At 50.2% G+C, this 9,852-nt stretch overlaps 1 protein-coding gene across 1 annotated transcript in view; it reads right to left on the reverse strand.

Annotated features, from left to right (window-relative positions):
* Nucleotides 1–9,852, reverse strand: part of mtg2 (mitochondrial ribosome-associated GTPase 2) — a 34,654-nt gene that overhangs the window by 20,288 nt on the left and 4,514 nt on the right. The window contains exons 3-5 of the mRNA XM_079589417.1: nt 7,031–7,146; nt 3,108–3,326; nt 2,664–2,802 (exon numbers count right to left, since the gene is read on the reverse strand). Of these exons, the coding sequence (XP_079445543.1) occupies nt 2,664–2,802; nt 3,108–3,326; nt 7,031–7,146 (474 nt within the window). The remainder of the gene's footprint in view (nt 1–2,663; nt 2,803–3,107; nt 3,327–7,030; nt 7,147–9,852) is intronic.

Genomic DNA, 9,852 nt, shown 5'->3' on the forward strand with positions numbered 1-9,852 from the left:
ACACCTCCCCGGGAAGGTGTCCAGGAGGCATCCGGAACAGATGCCCGAGCCACCTCAGCTGACCCCTCTCGATGTGGAGGAGCAGCGGCTCTACTCTGAGCTCCTCCCGAGTGACCGAGCTTCTCACCCTATCTCTAAGGGATCGCCCAGCCACCCGGCGGAGAAAGCTCATTTCGGCCGCCTGTATCCGGGATCTTGTCCTTTCGGTCATGACCCAAAGCTCATGACCATAGGTAAGAGTAGGAACGTAGATTGACCGGTAAATCGACGACAACAGACCGGTACATCGACCGCATTACTGCAGCAGCTGCAACGATCCGTCTGTCAATCTCCCGTTCCATCCTTCCCTCACTCGTGAACAAGACCCCAAGATACTTGAACTCCTCCACTTGAGGCAGGAACTCTCCACCAACCTGAAGTAGGCAAGCCACCTTTTTCCGACTGAGGACCATGGCCTCGGATTTGGAGGTGCTGATTCTCATCCCAGCCGCTTCACACTCGGCTGCACACCGTCCTAGTGCATGCTGAAGGCCCTGGTCTGAAGGGGCCAACACGACAACATCATCTGCAAAGAGCAGAAATCGTGTTGTTCCCAAACCCGACACCCTCTGGCCCCTGGCTGCGCCTAGAAATTCTGTCCATACCGGCGACAAAGGGCAGCCCTGCCGGAGTCCAACATGCACCGTGTACAAGTCTGACTTACTGCCGGCAATGCCAACCAAGCTCCTGCACCTGTCGTATAGGGACCGGACAGATCTTAGCAAAGGACCCCGGACCCCATACTCCCGGAGCACCCTACACAGGACACCTCGAGGGACACAGTTGAATGCCTTCTCCAAATCCACAAAGCACATGTGGATTGGTTGGGAAAACTCCCGTCCGACGACATCCCCAGTTGAGGTCCACAGCTGCCCACCTCCACTGTAAACAGCGTTGGTAGGGCACTGCTTCCTTCTCCTGAGGCACCGGACGGTTTGCCAGAATCTCTTCGAGGCCAGCCGGTAGTCCTTCTCCATGGCCTCACCGAACTCCTCCCAGGCCCGAGTTTTTGCCTCCACAACCACCCGGGCTGCCCGATAGGACTCCTTCAGCTTGACGGCATCCCTTACTTCCGGTGTCCACCACCGGGTTCGGGGATTGCCGCCACGACAGGCACCGGAGACCTTAGCCACAGCTCCGAGAGGCTGCGTCGACAATGGAGGTGGAGAACCAATAGAATCAATATCTCCAGCCTCCCTCGGGATCCGGTCGAAGTTCTGCCGGAGGTGGGAGTTGAAGATCTCTCTGACAGGAGACTCGGCCAAACGTTCTCAGCAGACCCTTACAGTACGCTTGGGTCTGCCGAGTCTGTCCAGCTTCCTCCTCCGCCATCGGATCCAACTCGCCACCAGGTGGTGATCAGTTGACAGCTCCGCCCCTCTCTTCACCCGAGTGTCCAAGACATACGGCCGGAGGTCAGATGAAACTACCACAAAGTCGATCATCGACCTACGGCCTAGGGTGTCCTGGTGCCACGTGCATTGATGGACACCCTTATGCTTGAACATGGTGTTCGTTATGGACAAACTGTAACTGCCACAGAAGTCCAATAACTGAACACCGCTCGGGTTCAGATCAGGGGGGCCGTACCTCCCAATCACGCCCCTCCAGGCGTCACTGTCGCTGCCCACATGGGCGTTGAAGTCCCCCAGTAGAACCCCTCCTTGAACTGCCACCTTAACGTGGTGGAGGGGTTTGAGTACCCGAATGACCCTAGGAGCTATGTTGTCCGGGGCTATATGCCCCTGGTAAGGTCTCACAAGGCAAACAGGTCCTAGGCGACAGGTCAGACAAAGAGCGGTTCAAAAACCCTTATGATGGACAACAAACAAAAAGTGTTTTACAAAATTTTAATCAATGTATTGTTTTATGTGAATGATTAGGCAGGATGATTTTCAGATCATTTTGAATAAAAAACTCTAGGCGAGAACTTCCATTACTCAAAAGTATTGTAAACACATATTTAGTATTTGTTTTGTAGCGTTATTTCAGACACTTTTTTTTAATAACCATGCATAAACATTATTCTCTCAAAAATACAAACATGTACATGCATGTTGCCCACATATTATGGTAGCCCTGTTTGTGATAAATAGAGTGTAATTACACCTTTGCCATTAATATGTTTATAAGCAACTGAATAAAGCACAAATGTCAGGGCATGTCAGAACATCTCAAGGACCCCAAAAACATCTTAGACCCCAGAGGGTTAAATCTCTTGACAAACTAAAATACATTAATTACATTTGTATGTATTCTAAATAAAATATATAGATTGTACTGAATGTCAGCTTGCTTATTTGACTTAAGATAAGGATTTATTGACTCCACATGTCATGCAAACAAGAAACTCTGCTTCTAACCACAGGTCGAGATCTGTCGTTCCAAACACACAATGCTGTTCGCGAATGTTAGTTGGAACGATGGTTTCGGAAACGCAGACTCTTTGAACTATGCTGATAACGACGAAACTTGCGACCATAATTGGCTAACGATGCTTTTGGGAAACGCACCCCAGAAAAAAACACACACACACGCTTGTGGTCTCTGTACTGAACGATGATGCCCACATGAGGTTTGAGTGTGGTGAAAGGGTACAATCACACACACACACACACACTCACCTGCCACCTGCTCGTGGTCCCTGTACTGGACGATGCCCACGTGAGGTTTGAGTGTGGTGAAGGGGTACGGGGCCACAGCCGGCCGGGCGTTAGAGATTGCTCGCAGCAGAGAGGACTTGCCTGCGTTTGGAAAGCCAACCTGCTCAGAAAACAGAAACAATCAACAGCCAGGGTTGGGAGGGTTACTTTTAAAATGTACAGTTACAAATTAGTTCATAAAAAAAGAATTCAGTAACGTAATCCAAGCACCACATTACGATAGTAATACAATCTGATTACTTTTTAACTCCTTTAAGGTCGTAAATAAAGTCAATCATCAAAGCCTTAAAATACTTTTATTTAACGATAAATTTAAAATAAAAATTGATAAAAACCTGTGTATATATGTATATGAAAGGCAATAGAGACTGGCTGCTGGAGTGTGTGTGAGGCGTGAGCTCTGACCAGTGCGGCGTGAGCCATGGTACGCAGCTCCAGCTGAACCTCCCGCTCCTGGCCCTTCTCTCCCGCCGTGGCCGTCATCGGCGCCCGGTTCTCGTTCGACAGGAAGAAGCGGTTCCCCTTCCCGCCGGCCCCTCCGTACGCCAGGATAAAAAGCTGCTCGTGGAGAGAGAGGTCCGCCAGCGTCTCGCCCGCTTCCTTCACAGCCGTGCCCAGAGGAACCTACGGTGAACAGAGTCACGTGACTAGAGCTTCTCGTTAACCCTGCGGTGAACAGAGTCACGTGACTAGAGCTTCTCGTTAACCCTGCGGTGAACAGAGTCACGTGACTAGAGCTGCTCGTTAACCCTGCGGTGAACAGAGTCACGTGACTAGAGCTGCTCGTTAACCCTGCTGGGAACAGAGTCACGTGACTAGAGCTGCTCGTTAACCCTGCTGGGAACAGAGTCACGTGACTAGAGCTGCTCGTTAACCCTGCAGGGAACAGAGTCACGTGACTAGAGCTGCTCGTTAACCCTGCGGGGAACAGAGTCACGTGACTAGAGCTGCTTGTTAACCCTGCGGTGAACAGCAACACGGATTAGAGCTGCTCGTTAACCCTGAGGTGAACAGCGGCACGTGACTAGAGTTGCTCGTTAACCCTGCGGTGAACAGAGTCACGTTACTAGAGCTGCTCGGTAACCCTGCGGTGAACAGCGACACGGATTAGAGCTGCTCGGTAACCCTGCGGTGAACAGTCACGTTACTAGAGCTGCTCGGTAACCCTGCGGTGAACAGCGACACGGATTAGAGCTGCTCGGTAACCCTGCGGTAAACAGAGTCACGTGACTAGAGCTGTTCGTTAACCCTGCGGTAAACAGAGTCACGTGACTAGAGCTGTTCGTTAACCCTGCAGTAAACCGCAACACGGATTAGAGCTGCTCGTTAACCCTGCGGTGAACAGCGACACGGATTTGAGCTGTTCGTTAACCCTGCGATAAACAGAGTCATGTGACTAGAGCTGTTCGTTAACCCTGCGGTGAACAGCGACACGGATTAGAGCTGTTCGTTAACCCTGCTGTGAACAGCAACACGGATTAGAGCTGTTCGTTAACCCTGCTGTGAACAGCGACACGGATTAGAGCTGCTCGGTAACCCTGCGGTGAACAGGGTCACGTGACTAGAGCTGTTCGCTAACCCTGCGGTGAACAGCGACACGGATTAGAGCTGTTCGTTAACCCTGCTGTGAACAGCAACACGGATTTGAGCTGTTCGTTAACCCTGCGATAAACAGAGTCATGTGACTAGAGCTGTTCGTTAACCCTGCGGTGAACAGCGACACGGATTAGAGCTGTTCGTTAACCCTGCTGTGAACAGCAACACGGATTAGAGCTGTTCGTTAACCCTGCTGTGAACAGCGACACGGATTAGAGCTGCTCGGTAACCCTGCGGTGAACAGGGTCACGTGACTAGAGCTGTTCGCTAACCCTGCGGTGAACAGCGACACGGATTAGAGCTGTTCGTTAACCCTGCGGTGAACAGCGACACGGATTTGAGCTGTTCGTTAACCCTGCGATAAACAGAGTCATGTGACTAGAGCTGTTCGTTAACCCTGCGGTGAACAGCGACACGGATTAGAGCTGTTCGTTAACCCTGCTGTGAACAGCAACACGGATTAGAGCTGTTCGTTAACCCTGCTGTGAACAGCGACACGGATTAGAGCTGCTCGGTAACCCTGCGGTGAACAGGGTCACGTGACTAGAGCTGTTCGCTAACCCTGTGGTGAACAGCGACACGGATTAGAGCTGTTCGTTAACCCTGCTGTGAACAGCAACACGGATTAGAGCTGTTCGTTAACCCTGCGGTGAACAGCGACACGGATTTGAGCTGTTCGTTAACCCTGCGGTAAACAGAGTCACGTGACTAGAGCAGTTCGTTAACCCTGCTGTGAACAGCAACACGGATTAGAGCTGTTCGTTAACCCTGCGGTGAACAGCGACACGGATTAGAGCTGTTCGTTAACCCTGCGGTGAACAGCGACACGGATTTGAGCTGTTCGTTAACCCTGCGGTGAACAGCGACACGGATTAGAGCTGTTCGTTAACCCTGCTGTGAACAGCAACACGGATTAGAGCTGTTCGTTAACCCTGCTGTGAACAGCGACACGGATTAGAGCTGCTCGGTAACCCTGCGGTGAACAGGGTCACGTGACTAGAGCTGTTCGTTAACCCTACGGTGAACAGCAACACGGATTAGAGCTGCTCGTTAACCCTGCTGTGAACAGCAACACGGATTAGAGCTGTTCGTTAACCCTACGGTGAACAGCGACACGGATTAGAGCAGCTCGTTAACCCTGCTGTGAACAGCAACACGGATGAGAGCTGTTTGTTAACCCTACGGTGAACAGCGACACGGATTAGAGCTGTTCGTTAACCCTGCTGTGAACAGCGACACGGATTAGAGCTGTTCGTTAACCCTGCGGTGAACAGCGACACGGATTATAGCTGTTCATTAACCCTACGGTGAACAGCGACACGGATTAGAGCTGTTCGTTAACCCTGCTGTGAACAGCGACACGGATTAGAGCTGCTCGTTAACCCTGCTGTGAACAGCGACACGGATTAGAGCTGTTCGTTAACCCTGCTGTGAACAGCGACACGGATTATAGCTGTTCGTTAACCCTACGGTGAACAGCGACACGGATTAGAGCTGCTCGTTAACCCTGCGGTGAACAGCGACACGGATTAGAGCTGCTCGTTAACCCTGCTGTGAACAGCGACACGGATTAGAGCTGCTCGTTAACCCTGCTGTGAACAGCGACACGGATTAGAGCTGTTCGTTAACCCTGCTGTGAACAGCGACACGGATTAGAGCTGTTTGTTAACCCTACGGTGAACAGCGACACGGATTAGAGCTGCTCGTTAACTCTGCGGTGAACAGTCACGTGACTAGAGCTGCTCGTTAACCCTGCGGTGAACAGTCACGTGACTAGAGCTGCTCGTTAACCCTGCGGTGAACAACGACACGAATTAGAGCTGCTCGTTAACCCTGCGGTGAAAAGTCACGTGACTAGAGCTGCTCGTTAACCCTGCGGTGAACAGAGTCACGTGGCTAGAGCTGCTCGTTAACCCTGCGGTGAACAGAGTCACGTGACTAGAGCTGCTCGTTAACCCTGCGGTGAACAGAGTCACGTGACTAGAGCTGCTCGTTAACCCTGCGGTGAACAGAGTCACGTGACTAGAGCTGCTCGTTAACCCTGCGGTGAACAGTCACGTGACTAGAGCTGCTCGTTAACCCTGCGGTGAACAACGACACGAATTAGAGCTGCTCGTTAACCCTGCGGTGAAAAGTCACGTGACTAGAGCTGCTCGTTAACCCTGCGGTGAACAGAGTCACGTGGCTAGAGCTGCTCGTTAACCCTGCGGTGAACAGAGTCACGTGACTAGAGCTGCTCGTTAACCCTGCGGTGAACAGAGTCACGTGACTAGAGCTGCTAGTTAACCCTGAGGGGAACAGAGTCACGTGACTAGAGCTGCTAGTTAACCCTACGGTGAACAGAGTCACGTGACTAGAGCTGCTAGTTAACCGTGAGGGAAACAGAGTCACGTGACTAGAGCTGCTCGTTAACCCTGAGGGGAACAGAGTCACGTGACTAGAGCTGCTAGTTAACCCTGAGGGGAACAGAGTCACGTGACTAGAGCTGCTAGTTAACCCTGCGGTGAACAGAGTCACATGACTAGAGCTGCTCGTTAACCCTGCGGAGAACAGAGTCACGTGACTAGAGCTGCTCGTTAACCCTGCGGTGAACAGAGTCACGTGACTAGAGCTGCTCGTTAACCCTGCGGTGAACAGTCACGTGACTAGAGCTGCTCGTTAACCCTGCGGTGAACAGAGTCACATGACTAGAGCTGCTCGTTAACCTGCGTGTGTTCGGGAGGGAAACTCACTGAGATGTAGGTGGGGCTGCCATTGCGTCCATAGCAGTTTTTCCTGCTTCCTGCCACTCCGTCTTTCCCACGATACACTGGTGACACAGCGGACAGTGACTTCACCTGCCGGTCCACTGCGAACGAGAGCGAACGAGTATTCAAACCTTTTGCTATGGCATTCAGAAGTTTTGTTCAGACGCACCCCATTTCTCAGGATCGCCACTGAGATTCTTCTACACATTGATTAGAGTAAATCAGAGTCAAATTTAATTAAGAAAGACTAGGGCTGCACAATTAATCACAATTGACCCTTCGCAGGGAGTTTGATTGACATGCGATCTGACCAATCATAATCCGCCATCCACAAAATCATTTTTGTCCAACAAAGCAGTCAGTAGAGTTAGGCTAATAGATTAACATTGGAGGATTTGTTTGTTTGTGTGTGTGTGTGACGCCCTCTGGTGTTCAGAGGGATATTTGGTGTTTGTTTGTTTGTGTGTGTTTGTGTGTGTGTGACGCCCTCTGGTGTTCAGAGGGATATTTGGTGTGTGTGTGTGTGACGCCCTCTGGTGTTCAGAGGGATATTTGGTGTGTGTGTGTGACGCCCTCTGGTGTTCAGAGGGATGTTTGGTGTGTGTGTGAGTGTGTGTGTGTGCCGCCCTCTGGTGTTCAGAGGGATGTTTGGTGTGTGTGTGAGTGTGTGTGTGTGTGTGTGTGTGTGTGTGTGTGACGCCCTCTGGTGTTCAGAGGGATGTTTGGTGTGTGTGTGAGTATGTGTGTATGTGTGTGTTTGTGATGCCCTCTGGTGTTCAGAGGGATGTTTGGTGTGTGTGTGAGTGTGTGTGTGTGTGTGTGTGTGTGACGCCCTCTGGTGTTCAGAGGGATGTTTGGTGTGTGTGTGAGTGTGTGTGTGTGTGTGTGAGACGCCCTCTGGTGTTCAGAGGGATGTTTGGTGTGTGTGAGTGTGTGTGTGTGTGTGTGTGTGTGTGTGTGACGCCCTCTGGTGTTCAGAGGGATGTTTGGTGTGTGTGTGAGTGTGTGTGTGTGTGTATGTGTGTGTGTGTGACGCCCTCTGGTGTTCAGAGGGATGTTTGGTGTGTGTGTGAGTGTGTGTGTGTATGTGTGTGTGTGACACCCTCTGGTGTTCAGAGGGATGTTTGGTGTGTGTGTGAGTGTGTGTGTGTGTGTTTATGTGTGTGTGTGACGCCCTCTGGTGTTCAGAGGGATGTTTGGTGTGTGTGTGAGTGTGTGTGTGTGTGTGTGTGTGTGTGTGTGTGTGAGTGTGTGTGTGTGACGCCCTCTGGTGTTCAGAGGGATGTTTGGTGTGTGTGTGAGTGTGTGTGAGTAGGGACTGGGACGGTATGGATTTTTTCTTACCGCGGTTGAAAAGCAAGAAATGCCCGCGGTATAGTGGTAAACCGCTTTAAATTATAATATAGTTTTGTATAATTAGTTTCTTAATTTTAATCACAGTTTCATCAACCAATTGCCTGGAATGAATAAATAAGAAGCAAATATAGCAGACATTTAATCAGGACGCGGAGGCGCCCGTGCGATCTCTTGCATTGTGTAGAGAAGACTTTACTCTGTGAAAATATTTATTTATTTTTGTCCCTGTGCGCCGATGGGAATTCTGGGGAAACAACAGAGCCAATAGGCTATACTACGGGCTTTAGCCGTTAGATATCTGTGCTGCATTGGCTCAGTCTCCTTTCTAGAACAGCCAGGAGCTTTCTAGCCTCGCGGCAGCAGCGCCTTGCATCGCCCGTAGACCTTAAAGGGGAACTGAAACGAAATAGGAAGTTAGGGTCATATAACACACGTGTTATCATTGTTATTTGTGGTAGGACAATTAAAACTTTTGAAGTAGTTACAAGGGGGAAAACAGATATCGTAGTTTGTTGTTTTGTTACTAGGGCGCAGCCATTTTGATTTTCGACGATCCGTGACGTCACTGGAATGGTAGGCTACCTTGACAGCTCCAGCAAAATGGCATCTCAAGAGGATCACAGATCGAGAGGAGGGTCGTATTGCATTGCACCTGGGTGCCACCATGAGTTATACAGGACAAAGGCAGCAGGCCAAAACATACATTACCATCGTTTACCTCTAAGGAGAAAGGCAGTCCTACAATCTTGGCTAGCAGCCTTAAAACGGGCTAGCCCCCCTACAGCCCCTGGGTTTAGGGTCTGTAGTGCCCACTTCCAAACATCTGACTATGAGGAGAGCTTCACTTTTGATTCGAGTGGTAGACTGACGAAGACCAAGTCGAACAGACTCAAGCCTGAGGCAACACCGTCTGTTTTTGACTTCTCTAGCTACAATGCAGGGCAAACCGACAGACCGTCACAGGGCACCATCACATCTAGCACTGTTAGCCGCAGGGAAAGAGCGCTAAAACGCATAAGTCAGGCGGAGAACAGAGAGGTAGGTTTAGCTGTAATCCATGATGCTAAATTAAGTCAAAAACTAGTTAGGGTTAGGTTAGGCTAATCAAGGTTAAAAATGATGATCTGTCTCTCTCAAGCAAATATAACGCATCCGATAATACCAAGGACCGAACCTGCTTGCAAAATGACTGTGGCATAAATGTGACCACGGCAGGTCCTGTAAACAATTTCCACTCACCTCTTAGTTGTAATCGTGATGTTCACCTTCACCGTAGGTCATTTTGCAAAATTAATACGACATCGAGGTAATATCCAATGTAAGCAATATCAATCGAACTGTATTGAGAGACGCGGCGGAACTAGTCCTCTTTTTCCTGGACATCTAAAAAAAATTTGTCCGGCCGGTATTTCTAGATCACCCAAACTGTAATTTGCTCTACAGTCGGAATT

The sequence above is a fragment of the Phoxinus phoxinus genome (genome assembly GCF_949152265.1).
Source record: "Phoxinus phoxinus genome assembly, chromosome: 18".
In the NCBI taxonomy this organism is placed as follows: Eukaryota; Metazoa; Chordata; class Actinopteri; order Cypriniformes; family Leuciscidae; genus Phoxinus; species Phoxinus phoxinus.